A 27,004-nucleotide genomic window follows, 5' to 3' on the forward strand; every position below is an offset into this window, starting at 1 on the left:
AACCACAGGCAATATTTAGGTTAGGCAGTATCATTTAGCTCAAAGGATTCTTCAATGTGCCCCCTAATTTCACCCTCAGAACAGAATCCCGAAAGAGTTCAGAAGGGCACACCCATGACCATAACCCTGGTGTCGTCCTAGGAAGGAAGAGCTCCAGTTCCAGAGGAGAGTGATCTGATAATGTGATCGGATGTATCTCTATGTTCGTAATATGGCCTAACAACGAGGCTGAAGACCATACATAATCAATATGTGAGAATGAGTTATGAACATGGGAATAATGTGTGTAGCCTTTCTCCATCCCCTTCAATGTTACCCATACATCTGACATCGCTAGCTGCTCTATTGTGTCACGTAGCCCTTGTGAGTGAGGGAGCTGTGTATATTGGGTTCTCAAGGTTCTGTCCCTTTGTGGGTCCCTGGCCAAATTAAAATCCCTGAATATTAACTGTTCCTCTACCATAAAAGTTTCCAGCTTCATTAACGTCTTCTTCAAAAAGCTATCATGACCAGTGTTTGGGGCGTAGATTGATAGCAAGGTTATCTTAGTCGAATCTATTTCGGCGACAATAAAAAGGAATCAACCTTCCCTGTCTGCTTAGTGTTAACTATTTTAATTTGTGTCCCCTGCCTGAATACAATTCGAACCCCTGCCACTTTCTTCGGCGCATTAGCTTCAATAATAATGGGAGTGTTGTATATGAAGTCAGACCTTATCTTGTTGTCGTATATGGGTTTCTTGCAAAACCAAAAACTCGGGTTGATGCCGCTTTAGAAACCCCTCAAAATGTTTTGCATTTGACAGGGGTATTTAGCCCCTGAACATTAAAAGATATACACTTAAATCCATTACAATTTTAATAGTCTGTTTACAACAAGTGCCCTATCCCTTGATCTTGCTCCATTGATATATTGCCATAAGCAACTGCGGTTGTCCCCCACCATACTCCCCATACTTAGTCCCTCCCAACCCACAACATTTGTAACACCCATCCCCCTAATCCCCTGCTTCATCCCTCCTGCCCCCTAGTGTGACCCATTGTACCTAGAGTAACTGCAACCACTACTTCTCCAACGTGGATCACCACTTCTTCCAGGGTTTCCCCATAGAGTATCCGAAAACCCTCCTCACCTCCACTACACAGATTCCAAGTAGAGTGTCTCGTCCCTAAATTTTCCATTTCACAGAATGTATGGCACTGCACTCATAAAGTTCCCCTCTTTATTGTATCACTATTTTGGACATATACTGTGGGCCTTTAAGACGAGGGTTCCAACGAGTCCAGTCAGAACTCTTGAACCACAAGCCTTCCGTGTCCCGGTTCAGTCTTCCGTTTGATGTCTCTGATGATCCACTTGTAACTGGTGGTTCTGTGCAATACCACTTGCATCATCGTCAATTATTAACAGATCCATGCCTTCTGCGAGAGAGGTGATCCTATGTTGCCCCCTGTCAAGTGTGAATGTAACACCAAATGGGAATGTCCACCTATACTTAATCTTCTTCGATTGCAACTTTTTTACTACTATTTTAATTTCCATGCGTTTTTAAGGGTGATCGGAGAAAGATCTTGGTACAGTTGTATTGTTGCTCCGCTATATGTGATAGGATCTGCTTGCCTGGCCGCCCGTAAGATTTGTTCCTTTTGTGGGTATACCCTACATGCTGCCAATACATTTCTTGGGCGTATTTCACGGTCATATCTCTTTAGGCCCATTCTATGAACTCGATCGAGTGGGATCTTCTCCTCCTCATTAGTCCCCAGTAGCTCTTTAAAGATAGTGTTTATTGCTTCTTTCAAGTCGGGATCCACGACTGATTTGGGGAGTTTCCTGACCTTGATATTTGCCCTACGAGACCTGTTCTCTAAGTTCTTGCATTGAATCTCAAGATTCTCAGGCGCTCTGGCCAAGTGTTCTAGTAGTTCCTCTGATTGCCGGTTATCGTACTTTGAAAGTCCTGAAAACTCTTCGCAGCATCCTCTTTGGGAGTTGCCATCTCTGCTAAGGCGACAGTGGATTGAGTAGGAGTACCTGGCTGTTGAACCCGAGATGTTCTAGCCCAAATAACCTGTAAAGGGCTATCCTTATTTGCCTGTGTAGTAGAGCAACAAGCCAAAGCTGCTTTCTATTTTGTTCCCGGCATAGGGTATTTGCTGCCGGTTAGGGTCCCCCCATTCTAAACACCTATTAGTGGAAACCAATATGGCCGGGAAGTGACAACTGTTTTTGGGAAATATGTCTAATGCTTCTCGAACGGTTGTAGCAGGTTTTGTTAGGATACCACTGACTTGCGATCATGGGTTAAGCTGCGGGTCGCACAAAATGGTTACATCAGACTTTATGATAATCGACACCTATTGATAGATTATTTGGGTCTGTGGCAAACCCCACCTAGCATCTTTAATGTTCATAAAAGTAAGGTGAAGTGGCAATTAGGGCATATAGTATATACTTCTTTGATAACTGTACTGCCTGGTTTCTGTAGATGCAATGTAAACAGTCCTACATGAATCACCAGTTACGTGCTACCAACAGCGTTATTCTACCATGATATGTCACACAGTAGCGCGTTAACACAAACACCTATGGTAATCTCATTTGCCCAGGATCAGAATGCCAGAAATTGTTGATTCTGCAGCTGTGAGGTCAGCCACTCGCTTGCCTGGGATCACTGCATATAGTGATTACGCCGGTAATACTCCCGCAAGCTTCCTTAAGTACCAGTGCCTGTTGAATATGAATCCATTTATCCTACTTAGGGGACTGTTCACTGAATTTTCTGGCGTGATGTGAAAAATAGGTAAATCCTATAACGATTCGATATTGCGTATTGTATCGCGCTGATTGTTTTCTCCTCAGTCTCCAACCTGTGTAGCCCCAGTGCCACCTGTATTTACAGACTTAGTATGCCTTGTTTCCACTCCAGTGCACAGGGCCTGTTGTTTGAAAACACCCATTATGTCGGCAACTTCACACTAATGGAAGTACAGAGGAAGCTTTATAAAAAGTAGTTATGCCAGTCTAAACGTTGAGGAGACATGTTCCCCCTGATTAAAACTGTGCTTTACCTCATTGGTGGCATGGGGTCAGCAAGGAATAACTTGAGCGTGGAGTTGTACAGGACAATATCCTGCTGGATTATATTTTCGGTTAAAAGAAAATCATCTGTTTCTTAACACCACCAATGTGTCCACCTTTCATTCTCCGGGCATTTCTCTCTGGTTGCATCTCCTTTGCCACCGTAGTGTTGCACCAATTGCGCCCACACTTCCCCTTACGTCCTCAAATTTCCACGAAGAACAGTCAGCGGTGGATCACGATGCCAGCATGCCCCATGGTATTTTACGGGCGATTTCTTATCCCAGACGCGACCCGTGCTGACATGAAGTACATACGCCTCATTAGATGTCGGGCGTGGTCGGATCATATGATGCCTTGTCCTCTAATGTTTTTCCGAACACCCGACAACAGCCAGCAAGACGGACCCAAACCTTGTCAAAGTATTTACTTGTTCTTCCAACTAGGAAAACTGCTATTTGCAACTTATAAATAAGCCTGTGCTTGCCATTACGGGACAGAGCTCCATCTGCACACAACCTATGTGCACGGCGGCCATCTTGGAATCCGCAGATCCCTTTTTAACAAAATTGGTCTCCCTCGGCCGACTCGGACCAATTTCAAATTTACATCCAAGTACCAAAGACTTTCAAATGTGCACAGGGTTTGGCTTGATCCGTTGCAGGACCACTTCGATTTCACAATTCTTTTTTGTTTAACATTCGTCACCTTTCAGTTGTATACCTAACGGAGACTTTCGAATTAGCACCCAAATGGCGCCGGACCACTCTGTCTTCGGTATCGTATCTTAGCTTCAAAGTTCATTCACTCATCTGCTGTTTTAATTACATTTGTGTCGCTTGCCACATACGCTTCATGCATTGTTCTCTACAATTTTCTTTATACAATGTTTCTGCTTGCAACCTTTGTTTCCACACAGACCGGTCTGGTATCAGTCTCCTCCAACTGGTAGGCTGTGCTGACTTCGCTGTTGCTGCTTTGTTGTAGGAGCCAAGGACAGGACCACAGCGTCAAACGATTCTCCCACCTTGACTATCGACACGGGAGAGCCCCGGGTACCTCCGACACACAATGCAGGATTCTTCAGCTTTGATCCCAGTCCTACGTTTCTTATTCTCAAAGGCTAGTGGCAGTTAAGGTCTTTCGGTGAGAAGGTCAAGGGCACTTCTCTCCTTGTGGTCCTCATTGGTCTTGTGGTTTTTCTCATTGTATTAAACAGCCATCTTGAAACTGTTGCTTCCTTGTGTGCTTTGCTTGGCTCAGAGTGTGCTTTCGTGCTCCCACCTTTTATCAGTGTGGGGAAGTGTGATCGAAGTTAGGTGTGTGTAATGATCTATAATTGCTGACCCTGCCTTACCATTGTATTGGTACACGTCAGGTATACTGCTCGGTTGTTAGTCTGTTTTCTCTTACAGTGAGCTGTCCGTGAGAAAGTGTTTGTGTTGGAAAACGAGGGGCGGGGGGCAGTTTAGTTCCTAAGTATCTAAAGGTGCTACAGGTAAGGGGATACTGCGTCTCACCATCTGGTGTCCCACTTCCTCTCTCTGAAGAACCCTCATCCAAGTGATCCTCACGCACTGGTCCACCCCCAGGAGCAGAATCCAAAAGCGATGGCCGTGCCCTGGGTACCTGGATGACGGATCCCCAGGGACTAGCGGGTGAGACACCTTCAGGTTTCTCACAACACTCAGCACTTTTGGGCACAATCACCGGTGTTGAGGAGAGCTTCCCTGGCTTCGCTGACCCTCATTCAGTTAGTATCTGCTCTGTGTTAGTGTGTCAGATAAAGTGAAGGGTTTCCAACAGGCTGCGCTTACACCAGCCTTGCCATTACACCCTCAACTGTCCCTCTGCAGCGTCTGTGGCCCCTCTCCCGGTCTCACATCCTCACATCTCTCTAGGTAGGTATACTTCCACCCAGAGGCTGGTAAACCTCTTCTCTGTGCCGCACAGTATGTCTGCTTCTGCTGCCTGCACCCATTCTCGCTTAGTTCGCCATGCAGCTAGCTTCTCCTCACCTCACCTGCAAATGTTCAGCAGGTTTAAATGTCCTGCACAGCTGAGTTCTCTCATGACAACTAGACTGTTTGTTTGGATCAAAATTTGTTTCATTTCTCATTAACTCCTTCATCTTCCTCATCTCAGTACTTGATGCTTTATGGGAGAGGAAGGCCATAGGAGTTGTGGGCTCTTTAAAGTGTATTTTTTCAAAAAATGAAGACCATTGGCAATAGGAGATGTTAAATGTGTTTCATGTACATATGAGGTGTGAGTGGTTTCCTGCTGTGGGTGTCTGATAAGAGATGGTCTTGGGATTTTACACCTGGAAGGATTGGTAAAACGACAACATGCCATCAGGACTCTAGTAATGATAGGGTCCTCTTCACAAGGAAGAGAAGAATACTGTGTCTCTTATAATGGTATCACCACATCACCCTGGCAGCCATCTCCTCCCATGTGACCCTCCCTCATAATACCACCCCCAGGGTCAGGATCAGGTTTCAGCTGCTTTCCCTGCCACATGGGAGGAGACTTTAGGCTGAGGATTAGTGATGACTCCATAGGATTCATCACAATATGCAAGAAGCAAATACTTTATCTTCTTTGAAAGTTGAAACTATCTGCCGTGCAATTTCAGCGGATGGAAGCGAAATAAGTAATATTAATTCAACTGAGTGCAAAAAACTGGCATTAATGACCAGATTGAATTTACATCGCCTAAATGAGCGAAGTCAGTGGGACAAGTATGTATGGGATAAACAATGTTTATGTCGTACAGGTGATGTTGAGAATCTCCCGATTTTTGATTGTTGTGCAAAGATTTTCTGATATATGAAGAAAACAATTAATTCCCTATTTTAGGAATTTGTATATCAGGATTTATTGTTTTATCTTTTGTATCGAATTACAATTACATCAATTATATCTATAGCCTATATGAATTTGTGAAGAAGGCTAGTTTGAGATGGGCTTATTTATTGAACTGTGCTTAGCTTTGAACCTTTTCATCACTTGCATGTTTTTATACAGGGGATTTTGTTATTGATTTCTGTATTCTGATTATTCTTTATTTGTAGTGCAGTAATCTAGTAATACATGGAAGGTTTTCTGATAGCCTTGCGCAGCGGTTGCCTTTCAGTTCATGTGATGCCCCTTTCTATTCTCCACATGGTGTGTTACAACGGTGTTGGGCCTCTAATTTTGGTCTTAACAGGGAAGTGTTAGATCGAATTTAATGTTCAGTTATTTAATATGTATGTGCAATATTTCGGGATTTGCATGAGAAATTTTTGATCTTGCTCTTTTTTGTACTATGTTTTGATTTTTTCTTTGTCCAAAATGTATTTGTCAATGATATCAATGTATTAGTGGTATTCATTGTTCTAAATGTTTGGTTGTGTAATTAGTGTTCAGTCTTAACAATTGGTTGGCTCAAAAGCACTAATGCACATTTCTATCTAATAAAAAAAAAATGATGAAATAAATGTTCTTTAAACAGTACATTTATGAAACTACATGATTATACAGCTACCTTTATCTTGCTCCTGTGTTGTTCATCCGTAGGACATGACAGCGAGTGGGGGCGGGGGCATTCTTGATGAATCTAATTTTTCCGGCACGGCAGAACCCAGAAGGTTATCATGGGTACCTTTGTCTCGCTGGTGTTTCCTGTCATATATGGGGTTGCTCAGGGTTTGGCCCCCTTCCCTTATACCAGTGTCTGTTAGGCTGCCATGTGATATCATTCAGAGGAATGATCTACTGACTACCAAGTATGCTGATGACACCCAATGTCTCTTTCCAGTGCAGCCTTAAAACTGCTTGGGAATCCTATACCAATTGCTTGAATGAAGTTGCCATTTGGATACAGGCAAATTGGCTAACTTTGACGCCAAATAGGATGGACGTTGTAATTGTGGGTTATGATTCGAAACAAACTTGGTTATGCTTGTTGAAAACTTTGAAAAACAGACAATTTATGCCAAAGTACTGCAGGCAAATGAGCACTTGCTATATTATGATCTGATTAGGATGTTGGAATTACAAACATCTAAGGCGTTAATGAATTTTGATCAAATATTGGAGGAGATGGCTTTCACCAAACGAATATAAAGAGAAAATCCAAATGGAGTGAAGAAAAAATTGTAGAAATGGGATTGGTGCTTAAATAGGAATAGAGCTGAGACATACAAAAATGTCAAGGAATATGCAAAACTCAATACTTGGTCAGATGTACTACACAAATACCTGGTGAAGTTCCCAGAAAAGCAATATAGAACTATATTCTCACTTTTTTGGGTTGAATCTGCTATAGACTTTTGAGGTTCAAGGTCTGATTAGTGGTATTGAAGCCGATTTGAGAGTTTGCAGATTGTGTAGTAGAAATGGATCCATTGAAACTCGGAAACGCACATTTAAATGTTTGCATAGGTACGAAGATGGGCTTTTGAGAAATGTGTACTTAATATATTTATCGAAACTGAACAATTTTGGTATTGTATTAGGAATGGAGAACAGCTCTTAATTTTTGAATGTGTAGTCTACTTTTATGAACACATGTAAATGGAAATGAACGGTAGGAAGAGATATTTTAGAGATTTGAATTCATTTTTATGATATGTGATGAAACTGTAATTTAAGGAAGTTTGCTAGATGTCTGCGATTGTTTAATTCATTTTGTATATGTAATTTTTTCGAGAGTTTTTTTCTAAACGGAAACACAATAAAATAAATTGTGGATTTCAAACAATGTCTTATGTGAGGCCAGCAGAGCGTTGCATGCCAATAATCAATGGCACGTTTTGAAACCCACAATTACCATTTCCATCTTGTTTGGATTCACTGGCGAGCGTGATCTGCTTATGATAAATGCCATGCAACCCCTCCTTATGACCACAGCAAGTAGACTCTACATTATGTTAGATTGCAGCCCTAGTGCACGTTAGCTGCAGTGGTTAAAGATTTTTTTTGGTTAATATGGAAACAGTCAGTAGGGTGTGCCCTCTGTTGTCTGCGGTCTTTGAATCGTTGGTCCTTACTTTCATATTGGTGCAACTACAGAAATGGGCTGTTTACAAAGCTGACTCTGTTTTACTATTAAACTAAACCAGCTGCTGTCCCTGATGTTTGAATGTTGCAAATTGTCTTGTGCTCTGAATGCATCACCCCAATTTATGTGTAGCAGTGGTTTTTCATATAAAGTCAGAGCTAGGCATTATGGCTGTTAATGATTTGTAGGGACAATGCAAGGACCACACCATCGGTAGACTTGTGTGGTGCACTGGAGTATAAGAAGTGCTGCTTACAGTGCCCAGAAAGTTTTACCCGACACAGTGGGTTGTGCTTTCTCCCGATGTTTAGAATGCCCCAACCCCAGCTTTATGGTGCAATCTGGGGATATTAATGTTGCCGACCCCTTAGAGAACCAATTATTTACTGTTGAGCCGTCCTTTTATGATGTTGTTAGAAGGGATTGTGTCTTATTTGTTTGGTGGTATATTATTGTGTTACCCCTGAAGTGGTGGGTATTTTAACATTATAATTGATGAATTACATGTAATTCAGAGAGCCTGCTGCATGTCGATCCAAACGTATTCAGCTTTGCACATATGTCGGTAATGGGCTAATGTTTATCGTGCTACTGAGTAACTTTTTAAATTTCCTATAACTAGGTATTGGTTATAAGACCACGGAACGTCTTGGCCTTCTGGGTATTAGAAGCCTGCACGATCTCCGAACATTTCCACTTCCAATGCTTGAAAAAGAATTGGGTGCTTCTGTTGCACAGAGAATCCAGATGCTCAGTTGTGGAGAGGATGATTCCCTAGTGACACCCACTGGCCCACCTCAGGTAGAAAGGTTCTTCGTTTCTTAAGTGCTTCATTCATAAAAAGGCTTAATGTAAATTTTGCTGCAGTTTATTGTGTGTGGAAATATATTTTGGCTGATTTTGTCAGTTTGCTGGATGCACACATTTTTTTGATCACATCTTTATTAATTTTATCATAAAAGAAAACAAACAAACCTAGGTAGATCGAAGCATGATAAAATAGTCTCCACAAGGTAATATAAATGCAATGACATAATAAAAGAGAAGATGTCAGCGGGTGATCCTACGCCAAGTTAAACGTCTGGGATTAAAACAAAGCAGACTATGATACTCCTCCAGCCCTCCCCTGCCCAATTGCCCCATATTCTCAAAAATGGCTGGGGCAACCACTCACCCTGTGCACACTCCTCTCTAGGGACGAACATCGGTCTACTTCTGCAATCCATTGGCACAGTCTCGGACGCTCCACAAAACCCCAGGATGCTGCCATCAACCTTTTGACAAGACCCATTGTCACCCACAGAAATGATATTTTGTGTTTTGTGAACCCGGTATCCTCCCAGATTCCCAGCAGAGCCAATTCCGGTTCTAGTAGCACCCGAGTACCCACCGTAGAAGTTTACACAGACATTCCCCCCCAAGACCTGGGCCTGTGCACAGTCCCACAGTATGTGATAAAAGTTGCTGCCCTTCTGTCCACATCTAAGACCTACATCGCTCCCCACAATACCCCATTTGGCCAATGCGGTGTAGGAGTAGTATACACGGTGGAATATCTTGAATTGTAATAGCCTCAGTCTGGCCGCAATTCCCACCTCTCTTGGAAACATTAAGGCCTCCATCCACTCCTCTGGTTGTAATCGCTCCACATCCGCTCCCCACCTCGCCTTCAGGCGGGACATTTCCTTAGTCCCAAAGGCCGTAATCACCTGGTATAACATGGAAGTTAACTTGGAGGGGATACCTGCTGAGAACAAATTAGCCTACAGAGATGTACACCTCGGAATTTCTTCCAGCGAGGGAAACTGTGCACCCGTAGCATGTGCAATTTGCACATACCATAACCGTTCCTTTATTGGCAGACCCTATTTCCCCTACAGCGCCTCAAATTCAGAGTCGGCCCTCCTGCACCACATGTGCTAGTGTGGCTATCCACTTTGCCTACCAGCTCTCAAAATGTCCTACTTTTAACAGTTCAGCCAGGTGTGCATTATGCCAAATGGGCTGGTCAAGGGTTGGTCTACCCCCCACCCATCCAATGTCCTAATGTGCTTCGACCCATATTTGGCAGGTGTGCTGTGGCAACCCGAGGAGAGCCCCTCTGTTCCTTGCCCTCCCATACAATACCTGGCTAGGTGTCTGCCCCTTCATCCTCCTACGCTCAATCACAATGTGAGGGAGTACTGGGTCTCCATGCATACTGCCCCCAATTGTGCAGCCCATTAGTACCTATGGAGGTTGGCCAGGCCTATACACCCCTTCCATACCGACCGCTGAAGCGTCTTCAATCCCACCCACGGTGCCTTCCCTCCCCAGAAAAGCCCGCATAGGAACCCTTTTGATTTCTGTAAATATTCATCTAGGAATTGGGAGTGTGGAATTTGGGGAGAGTTAGCATTTTAAAAAGAGCTGCTTTGCCCAACAGGGTTAGTGGGAGAGTTTTGCAGTGCGTTATATCAAGTGCAAACCTATTCACCACGAGGGAGACACATGCCCTCAAAGGAGGTTACCATGTAACCTTCAACCCAGCCACTCAAGGGAGTCTGTCGCATAAGACACCCAAGTAACATTCTCCCTTTTCTTATGTTCTCTAAATCTCTTCAAGTATTGGGCAGGAGTCTTCCCAAACTTTACGATCAGAGCTTGCTTCAGTTTTGTAAAGTCTTTTCTGTCAGTTTTTGGAGATGTTCATAACGGCACTGCAGCCAGAATGGGGTGGTCTGCTGAGCAACCATGCAATCTTATCAGCATCACCCACTTCTTGTACCTCACAAGCATACTCAAAAGGTACAAGCCCAATCCATGATATCATTCTTCTCGTCATACAGCCTGAGCAGATATTTGGGGAGTCTAGGATGAGAAGAGGACCTATAAACATTACTAAATCCCCTAGAGTTCCCTGCAGCCTGGCAATCTCCAGCTGGTGATCCCTGTCGCTTCTGCCACGCTTGATTTGAGCCGCCTCGCTCTTGAATGTCCTCCGGGAGCAATCCAGCCCATGGTGACAACTGAGCTACATTTACTGTCTCAGCCTTCCTATGTGCAAACTCTGCCAGGGGGACAGTACAGACCCTCTCAGGACCCATGGTGGTCCCTGCGTCCTCTTGCCTCTCCAGCTCTGCTTCAAACTGCTTCCCCGGGTTCTCCTGCTCGTTCCCCTTCTCCTTAGTCTGCACCTGTGAGAGATATTTATACCGCCCAGTCTTTCTCACATGAAGGCAATCTCCACTCATTAGTTGATTATCACAATCCTCGTACTCTGTATCCCTCTTCTTAGTCTCAGTACCAAAATGGTGTTTTGTCATCTTCCAGGTACCAAAGTGGTGTGTTTGCGCCTGTGGTTGTCAATCGGAAAACAGGGAAAGGACATACAATAGCCCATGAAGGCTTGTGAAATGGAAGGACATCATGGAAGGGAAAAGGGGAATACTGCATCTCATCTTCGGGCACCCCATCTCCACTAACCAGGACACCACCCCCAGGAAGTCCTCCTTGCAAATCCACCCCAGGGTCAGGATCCGGCAGCTTTGGCCTTTCCCTGGCCTTTCCCTGGTCACCTAGGTGGAGGCTGGTTTAGGAAAATGTAAGGAAGGCAAGGTATCAACAGTAAAACGGACACAAGTGACCAATGTTCAAGGGTGTTTAGAACTTCAAAAAGTGTTTGAAAAGCACCTATCTAATGCTAAATCTAAAGATGGGAGCAAGCTACGACCATCAAATAATAACGCAGTCATAGTGGTGTCTTGTCAAAATAAAAGGGCTTATGCTAATACACCTATTGCCAATCCTTACCTCTAAATACAAATAGTGTGGGAAACAAGGTAATGTAAAAGAAAGAAATGTTCAAGAAATTATATGTCAGGAAATTCAGGCCATTGGCCTCCCTTCCCCATGTTTTCAGCCCGGGACAAAGCAGCACACTCGAGTTTAGCACAGTGTCTGTCTTCTCTAGCACGAGGGTGCAGTTCAAACATTAGCATTAGGGCCTTCTGTGCCCAAGTCTCTTTGCCTTTTAAAGTCTCTTCTTTCAGAGGGCCTGATGCAACAAACAAACAATACGTTCTTTTCAAACATACTCAATTTCTTCTGGTGATTCACCATTCACCTCGGATCCCCCTCAGCCGGGCTCGGATCCCCTTTAACATAATGTTCATGGGATTGTCATGCATCCAATTTCTCGGGTGATTCACGGCTCACCCCAGATCCCCTCAGCAGCGCTCAGATCCGTTTTAACACAATGTTCAGTCTCCCTCTGCCGGGCTCGGACCAATTTAATTCACGCTAACACAAACTTGCTTTAACGCAAAAGCTTTCAATTGATCTCCCTCGTTCAGGCACGGATCAACTTTATCTACTTTGTCATCATCTTTCTTGGCAGTATCAACATCAAAGACTTTCAATTGTGCACAGGATTTAGCTTGACCCATCGCAGGACCACTTCGATGCACAGTTCTTTGCCACTCTTTCATCTTTGTCAACTTTGTTGTATACCTTACAGAGATCTTGGAATGAGCATGCACGCTGTGCCAGACCACTCTGTCAAAGGTATTGTATCTTGGTTTCAAAGTTCAATCACTCATCTGTTGTTCAGTTTTACTTGCGTTGATTGTCGCATGCATTTCATACACTGTTTGCTTCAGTGCTCACCATACAATGTTACTGCTTGCAATCTTGGCTTCAACACAGACTGGTCTGGTATTGGTCTACGCCAACTGACTGGCTATGTTGATTTCACTAGTGCTACTTTGTTATAGGAGCCAAGGACAGCACCACTTACTTGGTTTGTCGGCTCGTACGAATATCTTTCTGCAAAGGAGAAGGAGAATTAACCTCCCGTAATTCGAGCATTAACCCACCTTCCACTCCCGTTGTCTGCCCACTGACCACTCCCGATGTTCCCTCTTGTTCTCACCTGATGGTTTAGAAAGGTGGGCTCTCCATCCTGCATCGAGCGCAGGGGCGCGTAGACGACCAGTTACTTCACTGGCGTGGAGGAATTGGTGAGTTCCAGTATTGACTCTAGGATCCAATAGTTTGTAAGAGTTCAAATGTCTGATCTTCACTCTTTCCGATTCCTTGTAGGTTGCCGACTTAACCACCACGAAGAGTCCAAAGGGCAGTTGGTGAGAGTCAGGTAAGTCTATAGTGGTTTTCCCCTTAGGGGCCGGGGTACGGCGATGATGCAGAGTTAACTGCGCCGACCCGATATGAGGTGAGTACCCCCTGCGGTAAATCAGGTAAGTCTTTGGGGGGGTTGCTTGTAATGTCCAGTGGTTTCCCCTTATGGGCCGGGGTACGGCGATGATGCAGAGTTAACTGCGCCGACCCAAGATGAGGCGAGTACCCCCCGTGGTAATCTGGTAAGTCTTTGGGGGTAGTTTGTATTGCCCTTTTGCATTCCCGTGCTCACCTGGCTTTTCTTGTCCCCTTAGATATCAGAGAGCGGTGTGGAAATGCTGAGCCTGCGATGGAGTGAGGAAAAGCTGCACTGGATGGTGAGTGCAGCGCGGCGGTGCGAGGTGCGTGACGATGCGCGTGCGATGACTCCTTCTTCAAGATCGACGGCGCGATGGATCAAGAATTCAGGTAAGGTTTCAAGTTTGAACCTCTTCTCCTTCTTTCTTTTCGTTTCCAGGTGGTCCAGGACTGAAGCGGGCGTGGCTGAAGACTGGAAGATGCTGGAGGCACGGTGAGCGCTACGCTGCAGAATGCAGAATAACGCGAAGCACGTGTGGCTGTCCGGGCGTGGTTTAAATAGCCTAGGAAGAAGTCCCAGGTAAGTATTCTTCCACAGCCCCCACCCGAGAAAAAAGTAGTCCCTTAGGTAAAATAGTCCCTCCTAAGCCCCATTTGGCTTGTGGCTTCGTGCAGCATGGTCTGCACCAGGTGAGTATGCAGCATGGTCTGCATTAGGTAAGTTTTCTGTAATGAGCCTGGCGCCCATGGCGCCAGGACTGTCTTTATCCTTAGGAGACTGGCGCCATAGGCGCCAGGACATCACCCAGACAGCCCCTAACTGGGGTTTTTGGGCATGCGTGAAATGGCATGATGCCTGCTTCCGGGTTGCTGGGCCTGGTCTGGCTTCCCGGGGCCAGGCATCATGACAGTACCTCCGACACACAATGCAAGATTCTATACCCTGGTTTCCTGGTCTTAGACTTTCTATTCTCGAGGTTTCGTGAAGGTAACAGTTCCTCATCCAAATGGTCAAGGGTACTTCCCTCCTTACAATCCTCTGTTTCGCCGTCTTTCTTCTCGTGTTAAACTGCCTTCTTGGAACTGCTGCTTCCTCATGTGCTTTTCCTCGCTCAGAGTGTGCTCTCGTGCTCCGCCTTTTATCCGTGTGGGGAAGTGTAATGGAAGTCAGGTGTGTGTGTGTGATAGTCAGTAATTACCTGACCCCGCATGACCATTGTATTAGAACATGTCAGGTATACGGCTTGGATGTTAGTCCGTTTTCTCTTATAGTGAGCTGTACATGAGAAAGTGTTTGTGTTGCGAAAGGGGGGTTGAGTTCCTAAGTATCCTACCTGGTAGGATGGTGTAAAGGTGTTATAGGGAAGGGGGTACCGCGTCTTGCCATCCGGTGTCCCACTCCCTGAAAACCCCTCCCCCAGGTGATCATCCCGCACTGGTTCACCACCAGGAACTGGAACCAAAAGCGATGGCTGTGTTCTGGCCACCTGGACGACAGATCCCTGGGGACCAGCGGGTGAGACACCTTAAGGTTTCTCACAGAAAGGAGTGAGGATGTCCTCACAGATTCCAAATATTTGAAACTGTAAATCTGACAGATAAGTCGAATTATCTTTCTTTTAGAAAGCTGCAGAAACCAAACATTTCACTAGTTGTCCTCTTACCACTGTTTAAAATAAATCAGGTTGCCTCTCCTTCCACTTGCTTTATACCTCTACCCTTACCATGTTTCTGTTAACTTGATTGTCTATCTTCTCCTGATCATTTTGCTCCAATTCCTGTGCACTATCGCCCAAAATCTTAAACTAAATCTACCAGTATTCTGAAGGCATCATGAGTCGGGCACAGACAACAGGTTCAAGTACTTTCAACAAAGTTGTATTAACTCAAAAAGGCAGGGTGGTGTAATGCCTAACCTGCCCTATGCTAAGGTGGGATTTCCCTACCTAAAGAAAACTAAGGATAGCCTGCATCAGGAAGTCCAAAGTAAAACATCTGCCTGTGTCCTAAACCTATACTTGCCCTCACAACTAACTGCATACAATGGGTAGGGATGTCAGCATCAAAATGAAGTGTTCAAAGTAAAGGTTGGAGCTTCCGCTAGCTCTTTGGCTTGTAATCAGTTCCCCTTCCCCAAGTTCAAAGTAGTTCATAAAGCACATGGGTTCCTTCCCCAACAGTTAAAATCTTCCAGCTTTCAAACAAAACAACACAGGGGTTTCCTTCGCCAAGTGTTCAAATCTTCCAGCTTTCAAAGCAACACTTGACTTTAAAATCACAGAAAGGTCTTTGCACAACACAAGCTTCTTTATAGGTATTTTCAGTGGCGCTTCCATTCAAGGGCAACCGGTTTAGGTGCAGATTTAAAAATTCTTTTACATTTTTACATTTATTTCAGCGCTCCAAACCCTGGGGCATCTGGGCGCTAGTTACAGGAAGTGCATAGTACATAGGTTACAGGTAGGTAAATAGCAGCATGGGTTTGTGTGCACAATTTGGAAAGCCTCACCTCATGGTACGGAGTGCTACATCAAACATGCAGTTACAGATAGGTGGGAAACCACATAATGCATGGGGCATAATGACAGTAGAGAGATGAATGCCCCACACAAGGTTTCATTTCAAATCACTTTAGAATCGCCGCTCGGAATAACTATATCCCAAGTGCATTGAAGATTTTCAGATTAAACAAAAATATACTACAAGTCTGTATTTCAGGTAAAAAAATATAAATCGAAGCTTATTTTTTCAGCTCCTCGGTAGCCCGCGTGTGTTGGGGGAGAATGGCAGACTTTATGGTACTGTGGACTGTGGAATATATTTCCCTTGAGTCCATAAGAGTTCTTGGTAGAGCTTGGTCTCTTTTAAAGGCACGAGTTCATAGTCTGTGCAGAGGTAGATGTGTTGGGAGCATAAAGGCAGCCTTTGTCGGTGACGGAGAAAGTGATTAAATCATACGAGAGGCAGGGTAGTTCGTACGTGAAAAGAATAAAGCAGATATGATCAGTGGCCAGATGCTGTTCTTCTTGGCTGACTCCTCTTTTTGGCCAAGCAAACTCCACATCTTCTCTGTGCAGAGGAGCTGGCTGGTCCCGCCACGCTCTGTTCACCAGCGGTGTAGAAGGGGGGCGCCTTCCTTGCGAGCCCCCACACTCTTCTCCAAACCAAGTGTTGCGATCTCCACACCTGCAGACTGATTTGCTCGAATGGACGCTGGGTGAGTCCCGTCAATGACACATGCCAGGCTCGAACTGGGTCGGGTGTCCAGAGGCGAAGTCACTGCCCGTGAGAGAAAGTAGCGCAGCCTCTGTGCCCTAGTCGGAGCACACATTCCACCCATTACAGGGAACGCATCGGTACCCTTCCTTAATTGCTTTTCCATTAACACCAGTCAACTGCTTCTCCTCAGCAGTGAGGCTTTCTTCAGTCATATGTGTCAGTCTCCTGACACTGTATTGTGGCTTCGCTGGCCACCATGCCCTTGTTACACTTTATGTTCCCTTGGCTCTTGCCAATGCTTGTTTCCTTATAACATACATATCTTTGCAGTTTCTTGGCTTTGGCCAATACTGGATTTCTCATTATCATGCCATTCAAACTTTGTACGCAGGAAACTCAGCAACGGTCCGTTGGGCTACCGATGGCAGCACCTCTAAAAGTGTAGACATTGAAAAGGGGGGTTAACGCCAGGGGTGCTTATTGGCCCCAAATTGTTCTGTGTTTTAATAAATGGAGTTATCGAAGAGTTGCTGGCCTCACAAGCTGATGCCCCCAAGTTAGCTGGTGATAAGATACCAGTCCAACTGTTTGTGGACAATGTGGTTTTATTATATTTAATACCTACCGTCGTCTGCAGACAATTGGGTTTTTTCTAGATTTCTGTAAGCAAACTGGTCTGGCATTTATTTTAATCAAAACAAAGTCTGATATTTAATACTAATATCAGCACCAAACCCAAGTACTGAAGCTGGAATTGGTGGAAGGGGCAATTGAACAAGTAAACTTTTATGATTACTTGAGGATTAGGGTCATGGCGTCCTGTGGTTGGGTGATGCAGTTGGACAAAGCAAGGGTCACACTGGCTAGATACAGTGGTGCCCTCGCAACGTTCAATGCTGAGCACGGCAATGGAGCGGTGTGTGTCTCCCTAGAGACAGACAAGGCCCAGGCGAGATAGGCCGCAATTTATGGGGCAGATGAAAGATACTTCCTTTGTGACTATAGAAAATGGGTATCTAAAGAATATTCTGAGACTTCCCTCCTGTACACCTAACTTACAATTGTTATTAGAAACAGACATACAGGGTATTGAATCAATCTGTCAGTTTTGTTCAGTGTTCCTTTGGGCTCGGTTGTGGTCGAATGAGAGCCTTGGTTAATACAGAGAAGCACTGATGGATGTATTCTCACAGACGGGGCATATATCTTTAGAGTGGGCTGTACATTTCCCAAAAATGTTTGAATGATTTGGAACTTGGAGAGTACTAGATTGTTATTTCCAATCAATCGAAATAAAGCTGCAATTAAGACTGCGGTTTTGGATAAGGTCAAGCACAATATTTCTCTTAAAATTGCTGGTTCTCAGGCTTTTGCGCGTTATATCCGCATTAAAGTGAAAAAAGGTTATGAGGATTATCTTGATTATGTTTACCCAAAATATGAAAGACCCTTGTTCATCAAGTTGCGTTTTGGGATCCTGCCTACAGAGGCCTCAAGATACATATGGCACAATATAGCATCTCCTGTGTGTCCGTTGTGTAATAATGGAGATCAGGACATGATACATTTTTTAATGTTGTGCTCCATTACCCTGCCGTTGAAACAATTTTTAGAACCACTGTTTCTGGATTGCGGCTGCAGGATGATAAGTGAGGCTATGGCTGTTTGTCTCAATTCCGTTGATATGCCTGCCGTGTATGCCACCAGCAAATATTGGCATGGAGAATAAGATTGAAGAAGTTACCAGCTAATCATTTATTGTCCTTTTGATATGTTATTGTAAACTTTTTTAGGGGTGTATTCATTATCTGTGGCTATTGTTATATTGTGTTGCATCATGAAGTCATTTATACTGCGTGTTCCTTTTATGACTTTGTCGAAATAAAGCATTTCTGGATATCATGTATTCATCTCTTTGTGCACTCTTGGTTTTGCTACCACATGTTTCCAGTTAATGCAGTTCATCGCTTCAATGCAGTTCGGAAAACCTCCTTTCAGTAAGATTCACAATCTTTCTTTCACTCCTCTTATGCAAGATTGATCCCAACTTGCTTTCATTTCCTTCGGTATTCGAAATGCCTTTACTTGCTTAACAATGCGTTTTTTCCATTTATATGAATGTCCTTAGCTTTATTTCTATCTCCACCTGCCATCCTGGTGTTTCTGCCTTCTGATTTCACTCACTGGTCACACTTACGGCTCCTTGTGAGGTCCTCCACCGCCATGGGTTTCTTTCTATCCGTGCGGTCCCTCACGTCTTCTCCTAGCAGTCTTCTGTGGCTCACGCACACCCAGCAGTGCTTCCTTTTCGACGCAGGATTCACACAACCATTTCCCTCAGTCTCGCCAGCCTCCTTCGTTCAGCTTGCCACCAGCGTCCTATACCTTCGCATCCCGCTGCATACGCTCTGCACTTTTCCACTGGTCTCGAGTGCTTCTCCTGCCACACACCACACTGGAGAGGTCTGCCTGCACCCAGCAGTTCATGGGTGTTCTCCCACAGCTGACTCCATTTTCATTGCAACCAGGACTAGACCGCTCACCATTAAAGCGGCAGGCCTGCTTTACTCTTGTCGTCCTCCTCCTCGTCCAAGTGCTTGACTGGGGTTGATAAGTGTTCGCTTTCACAAAGTGAGGATGTGTTGCTCTATGTGTCCTCGTCTTCTCAGTACCATACTGGTGTAATTTGGAAAATACTTTAGGGGAATCACATGGTAAGTGCTGGCAAAAGCCTATAAGGGCTTGAGGGATGGAGGGTTTGTTGTGAAAGGGAAATTGGGGATACCATGTCTTACTTAAGGACGTCCTCTCCACATTCCCCAAGTCTCCTCCTCCCAGGTTGATCCTCCCTCGCATATCCACCCCCAGGGTCTGGATCCAAAAGTGATGGCCTTTCCCTGGCCACCTGAGAAGAGGATACTGGGGGAAAAGAAGTGAGGACGCCCTCAGGTTTCCTCACATTATCCAAACTTGCTTTGGTCTGATCTTAGAAGTTTTTCACTATGCTCTTTTTGACTTTCTCCACTTTACACCTCCTAAAGCGCATACTTGTTCTGTACAAAAACACTTGGAAGTAGCAGAAAGGTGACTATATAAAACTCCCTAAATAATTACATTTGCCTAACTGTGCTTTTTTCTATAGTCCCTTAGTGATGAAGATTCATTTAAAAAGTGCTCCACGGAGCCTGAAGTGAAAAAGAAAATAGAAGAACTACTAGGAAACCTTTTGGACAGGTACGTATAATGCTAAATCTAGCATTTGATTTATGTGTTTCTGCTAGTCCTTCTCTCGCTTTATTTTTTATATCTCCGGAGGACAGCTCAAGGGCAACGTGCTCGTCTTGGAAGTAAGATGACGCAAAGCAACTGAGGTTCGATACCCGGGTCCACGCTTAGGAACCTCTGGGTATTAAGCGTGTTATAAATAACCAATTATATATATTATATATGTACATGTGTAGTTTATTGTAGTGATTTAGCTCACAGTTGCATCTATATAGAATTTGGGAAATAGTTTTTCTAATTATTTTAAGCAGCCTGATAAATAGTGTGGAGGCCCAGCAATAAATCCTGCAAGCACCCCAGGCAGCAAAAGTAGAATCAGCATTTATTCCCACAACAGCTGAGCAGAAGTGGTAATGGAAACTGGCACACTACCCTGTTCCAAATTGTGGCCCACAACCAAATAAACCTGAGGGTTTTTATAGTGTTTTACACAATTGAGTTCAATGGTAGCATTAGACAGTGAGCCAATTCAGGGAATACATGAGGGGAGATAGAATAAGAGAGGGTAAACCAGGATCAATCTCAGAACAGCCTCGTAATAGGTCAGGAAGACTAAAATAGACATACAGTCTGCCCTCATGTCCTCTTCCAGGAGTCCTGTAAAGAAGAAGAAAATAGATGGAGTTATACAAACTACTCCTAACTACAGAAGATACTGGTTAGAGGTGGCCCCAAAGAGGGTTGAGAAATTCTCAATGGACACAAAGGACTGTGACACACCACTGGGGAGGAACTAGCTGAATGACATAAACATGGATAAAGGACCAAATGAGAGGGGACACGGGCAAACCAAACCTGGAAGCAAGAAACTACGTCAGAGAAGCGAACCTCCAGTAGAGAGGGCACCGACAGCAGATTGCAGAAGTCTTGAACAGGCATGACTGGAAGCTGGGAACAGACACACAGTGGCAGGAACTTGAGGCAGTGGACCGAGCGGGCCATTAACTGCACCGACACCTTTAAGCCGGGGATCCTGCAGAGCCAAAGCACGTCAGAGAGGAGCGGAAAGAGAAGCAGAGAGAACGTTCCATGGGAATGCATCTACCCAACACCCCAGAAAGAACTGGGGATGTAGCTCCAACAGAGAAGAGGTAACAAATCACAGGAGGGGATTGGGGAAAGGTGCGGAAAGAAAAAAGGCATCAGGAATAATCTCCCTCGTCTCAGTAATAGTCTCAAAATTACCGAATGTAAAGAAAGCTTCAGGAGAAATCTCCCTCGTCTCAGTTGTTGTATCAAGAGTATTGAAAGAAAAGAAAGCCTTTGGAGAAGTCTCCCTCGTCTCAATAATTGTTTCAAATGTACTGAATGTAAAGAAGGCATTGAGAGTAATCCCTCTCGTCTCAGTAACTGTATCAAGAGTATTGAAAGGAGGGGTTCCTAGGAGGGGACTTTTTTTTAATTCAGATTTCTATTCATATTTTCATTTTTTACAGATTCTCAAAAAATAACAACGAAAAAATGCATTCACCCTCCCCACCACAAACCCCCCCCAAGAGCCTCAAAACCCATTCCCACCTGACCCCCACGGTATACACACAGTTTAATAATCGAGATGGTGTGCTCTTTAATTAAATAAGTCAAAAATCTGTAACCTTTGCAGGCACCAGTTCTCACGAAAGTCTTTGTGCAGAAAGTTCAAAACAAACTCCTAATCTTTAAAGTCCCCTTGTACGACTTAGGTAACCCACTCTAGGGAGACATAACGCCAGATTTTTGTTAACCACTCTTGTTCTGATGGGGCCTTGATTTGCTTCCATTTTTGCGCTGTTAGTGATACTGCGGCCACCGACAAAATCCTATAGGCTTTCCTTTGTTTCTTTTCGTTTAAAATCTGTAAAACATCAAACCGAGCATCGATTCACCTGTGCCTCTTCGTATCTGGCGGGCAAATATCTCGTACATCGCTTTGTTCACTTCCCCAGAAAAGTTCTAACACTTCTAACACTCCCACCAAATATGTACCCAAGTTCCTTTTTCTTTGCATCCCCTCCAACATTCATCTGAAACGTTTTTATAGAACTTATGTTGCCATACCTATTCCTACAACTTCTCATCACTCCCTTGTATTCGACTCAAGTTGTCTCCTAGTTTCCTATATAGTGCCCCCACCATATGCCCATCTCCTGTGTTAGTTATAATGTATATCTCGAATGCTGATAAATCCCTTATTATATGCTGTTTGTTGTCCATTAGCCTATGACGTAGTTGAGCATATCTTAATCTTTCATTTTAGTTCAATGAGAATAACTGTTTGCATTGCAGCAAAGGCCTGATCTCTTGCCCTTCAAACATATCACCCATCTTGAAACATTCCACTTCCTCCCATTGCTTAAATGCATTCTTTTCTAATCCTGGGGTAAACTGGGGGTTCCGAAAAAGACGTGCGAAAGGAGAGGGAAACGTGGTAATATCTGCTCTTTTCACCACTGTCTCCCATATATGAGCTATCAATGCTGTTATTTTACTTCTATACATATTAATAGCACAATCCTGTTTTTGACACCATAAGACTTCCTGGAGGGGTTTGCCAACTACTGCTCTGTCCATTCATACCCACATTTTCTCCGAGTCCCCTTTGAACCATTCCCTAGTAATACGCAATTGGGCAGCCTGATAGTTGATCTGGAAATTAGGTACTCCTTTTCCCCCTTTTTTAACGGAGGTGGTTAATACCTTCCAGGCAACTCTAGGGTTCTTGCCTTGACAAATATATTCCCTCAAAATCTTGATAAATTCCCTAAAGAATTTCAGTGGGACCATAATCTGTAATGCTTGGACAAAGTACAACAGCTTTGGGAGAATCATCATTTTAATTACATTCCTTCTTCCAATCCATGATATTGTCAAAAAGTTGCGCTTTTTAAGCCAATTTTTAATTGATACCAAGAGAGGGATATAGTTTGTTCTATACATCGACTCCAATGAGTCTGATAATTGTATACCCAGGTATCGCATACCATGTTTCGTTACTATAAATTGAATATTGTGGCTTTCCCTCTGGTCTGTAATTTTCCCCTCCTGAAACTTCATGAGTATTGATTTTTGCATATTAATTCTTAGGCCCGCGACTTCACCAAATTATGTCAACTCTGCTGTTAAAGCTGATAAAGAAGAGGATGTTTCTGCTACTGTCAGCAGTAAGTAATCTGCAAAGGCCATAACTTTATGGTCTTCTCCCCCAAATTGAATCCCTTTGATTTTCTCCTCTTCTCTAATTTTAGACAATAATGGCTCGAGATGTAATGCATATAATAATGGAGATAACGGGCACCCCTGTTTGGTCCCTCTCGTAATACTAATCTCATTGAAGAGATTCCCATTGATAGCTAATCACAATTTCGGGGTTTGATAGTTTGCTTTTATCATTTGCAGGAACCCTGGACCGAATCCCATATATTGCATTGTTAAAAATAAAAATGCACCATTCAACTCGGTCAAACGCCTTCTCGGCATCAAGTTTTAGTACCCCTGCTGTTAATTCCGCCTTATTTATTTTTTCTATCAGATGGGCCATCCGTCGAGTATTTTCAAACGCTTGTCTATTTGTCACAAACCAAGATTGATCTGGGTGTATCAGCGAAGGTACTAGTCTTCCCAGCCTAGTTGCCAGTATTTTAGTACATAATTTAGCATCGATATTGATCAGAGCTATGGGTCGGTATGAACCACAGTGGGTCTTATCCTTCCCCGGCTTTGGGAAGAGCACCACCTTTGCTTTTTCCATTGAGGGCGTAATGATACCTTCTCCCCTGAAAGAATTAAATAGTGAAGACAACACCGGGATTAAGTCTTCAATTTAAGTCTTGTAAAATATCGCCATAACTTCCTTTGGTGTTATTTGACCCTTCAACTCTTCGCTGTCAGCTAATTCTAATTTGTTAAACCTACATCGTTCCAGGTACGCCTTTTGCACTTCGAGTTCAGGCCAATCCGAAGTGAATAGTGCCGAGTAGTACTCAGTAAAAGCATCTAATATGTGCTTAGAGGAAGAGATGATTTTCCCTTGTACCGATTCAATAGTACGGATAGTTCTAACTACATCCTTCATTCGTACCTGACGTGCCAACAGGGAATCGGCCTTGTTAGCTTTAATATAGTAAATTAGTTTAATTGCTCTGTCGCTTGAAATAACATATCATTATATGAACACAGTGATATCCTTCCATGCACACTTTTTTCCAAGTAGTTCATCTGAATGCCATGCGATATAGTGTAAACCATTTCAACATGACAACACTATTTAGTTTTTAACTTTGTAATAGGCAGTCGAAATACTGCGTAATGCATCATGTATTTTAAAATTACATGAAGGCTCAGCTCGAATCAACGGCTGTAAACTAATATGAATGCACGTCCGAGAAAGCCAGGTGGTTCGGCAGCCTTTTGAATAGCCGTCCACATTGCGGTGTAATTTTCACGCTATAAGTCATTTTGGAAGTCGAAAAAGCATTGGCAGTTTGCAGAAATAGGTGAATGACGGGACTGCACATTAAGTGTTGGCAGACAGTTGAACCTTGTACATCGCTGGGAGCCCAGATATCGGGGTCAGTTTAGTTACGCCCTTGATTTGCAAAATATAAGCGTTTTCGTGACCTGGATTGCGTGAGGAGGGAACCGTGGGGATCTTTTGCCCAGAGGGGAGCATGTTTCCGAGCTCAGCAACCGGTTTGCTGGGCTCCGTAATTGTCGACCCTCCATGCATATTGCAGGGGCTTTTGCCTCTGGGATGATTGGTTCTAAATATGGCACGTTTCTGCATGCAACTAGCAGAGAACATGACCTTCCTTTGCTCCGTGGCATCATAGTTGGCAGCGAACCGTTCGGGAGACAGCAACTGGCTTTGCTGCCTCCCTTAACGGACGCTGGGGCCCCTCGCCCATGCAGGAGGATGACTGTGCCCTTTTGAATTCGTAGTCCAGTGATAACTATGGTATGTGCAGTAGTCACCTTCTTTTGGTAAAATATATTCCTTTATCCCTTTTTCAGACTGAAGTGGGAGGAGACGCCCAAGGGCCAAAAACATTGTCTCACCAGCGCATTTCATATAATGGGCTCTGTGGCCGCATTAGTATTGGTCCATGTGGGCTCAAGCTGTGTGTGGCCTGCACTGCAGGTAATAAGAGTGATAAGCTCTGGGTGACTGTCATAGATAACCAAAGCTCTGTTACCTAATGACAACAGTTTTTAACAAACAAAGGCATGCTTCAATGTATAATAGATGCTTTTGTATATGATAGGTGACCCTTTCATGAATTTACAATTGAAAATAAGTTAATTGGCCGTTTTCAAGTACTACGACTTGTCGATGGGTCACAGTGACACAGAGATGTGATACCACCCTTTGAAGTTCAAAATATTTTTTCACTACAGAACACTGCCCAAGTTAAACACTCTAGGTAGGTTTTGTTTGAATGAATCAAGGGGGTGGGACCCTTTGATCCTCCCAATCGCTGTTTGATTTAGGTGCTTAGTGATATGTGCCTCTATTGACATAGGCCCATAGACTATGTAGTTGTGCGTGGGGGTTCGGGGTTCCCTGTTTTTCCTTTTCCCCTTATTTCCGATGGCTCGTGGGGAGTGGTCAGCCTACAACCCTTTTAATCAGACAGGAAGATGGTTCCCTTTCTCCGTGTCTTTATTTTTTTTTATTTCGTTTTTATTAATTTTAAAGTAGGGGTTTCAACATTCAATTACAGACATTTTCATCAAAAAGTTGTATAATAGGAAATAAACAAAACATTGCATATAACATTTGGTATTGTTGTGAAGCTTATAATTTTCTCAGTAGCATTCTCAAAAGCTGTCTACCCCCAGTCCCCCCCCCCTCTTTCCTTCATAATACCAACAGGAGGGGTAATACAATTCAACTTTCCACATCGGGATCATTATTAGAATCATAACACAAAGCAGAGGAACATAATACTTTTTTTGGATCTGGCATAGAAGACATTATCAACTGTTTCATAGGATGTCTTTGACTTTTATAATGTTTCGCACACATTCCACTGAGTGATGTATTTAGCCCGAAATTCCGACCATGCATTTTCAACTGAGGTGCGGTCCCCATGAAGGGCTGCAGTCAGGTTGTCAATTCTATAAATGTTTCGGGCGACACCTATCCATTCTGTTTTGGTAGGGAGCGTAGCCCTCTTTCTCACCATAGTGAGACAAGCTCTTGCGGCCATCAGTCGGCCTTGTATCATTTTGGGTGCTTTAATGGTCGTCTCTTCTGTTTTGATCAGGCCAAATAGAACCAACAATGGTTGTTTCTCCATTTCTTCATCATCTAACTCTTTAATCCAACTGAGAACTTCTGACCAGTAAGCTTGGACCGCCCCACATCCCCACCACATATGCCAATAGTCCGCTTTCTTTCCACAACCCCTTGAGCAGTATGGACTTACCCCTTGATACATTTTAGCTCATCTAAGCGGGTCGTATTGCCATCTGTATATTAGCTTGATGGCATGCAGCTTGTATTGGAAGGATATGGATTATTTTGCTGTTCTCCTACATATTTGTAACCATAGTTTCTGCGAGATGTGTCTACCCATATCTGCTTCCCATTTGCTGTTCAGCGTGAGGGATGGTGTGGTGGAAACCTCAATCAGCACCTGGTACATTGCGCTTATTAGGCCTTTAGAGCTCGTACAGGTATCAAGAATTCTTTCAAACAGGGTGAGGTCCCTTTGGAGTTGGCTCTTCCATATCGCCCTTGTCATAACCCCCTTGAGTCTCAAGTATACGAACACCGAGAGTGGGCCTATACCAAGTGCCTCTTGTAGCTCCTGAATGGTGATAAAGGTATTATTCCTCCACAGCTGCCCAGCTCTTTCTAATCCCGCCTGATACCAGTTCTCGAAGCTTCCGGGGTCCGGGATCGCGTCTCGGATTCCCGGCGCCCACAGGTGTCCCAGGGGGGGAGGGCCAGGTCGTAATTCCCTCCATTTGCTTACCAGGTTTCCACAGTGCCCATATTGTTCCAATGATGGGGTGAGTTTTAATGCTATTCCGTAATTGGGGCCCTGGGACCCGAAGCCATTCATCTAGAATAAATGGGCAAAGATTGTAATTGTCTAAGACTGTTGCCTGACGTGCAGGATTAACACGTGCAATTGGGTCGCTCTGTAATACGTTTCTATGTCTGGGAGGCCTACCCCTGCATTGTCT

The 27,004-nt window shown here is 44.1% G+C and overlaps 1 protein-coding gene across 5 annotated transcripts in view; it reads left to right on the forward strand.

The window, feature by feature from the left end:
- The window catches only part of POLI (DNA polymerase iota), a 668,492-nt gene that overhangs the window by 289,467 nt on the left and 352,021 nt on the right, over positions 1 to 27,004 (forward strand). For all 5 annotated transcript variants that reach the window (XM_069626995.1, XM_069626992.1, XM_069626991.1 and 2 more), the window contains 2 exons: positions 8,754 to 8,932; positions 19,689 to 19,780. In XM_069626995.1, the coding sequence (XP_069483096.1) occupies positions 8,754 to 8,932; positions 19,689 to 19,780 (271 nt within the window). The remainder of the gene's footprint in view (positions 1 to 8,753; positions 8,933 to 19,688; positions 19,781 to 27,004) is intronic.

The sequence above is a fragment of the Ambystoma mexicanum genome, chromosome 6p, assembly GCF_040938575.1.
Source record: "Ambystoma mexicanum isolate Mex_15411 chromosome 6p, UKY_AmexF1_1, whole genome shotgun sequence".
In the NCBI taxonomy this organism is placed as follows: Eukaryota; Metazoa; Chordata; class Amphibia; order Caudata; family Ambystomatidae; genus Ambystoma; species Ambystoma mexicanum.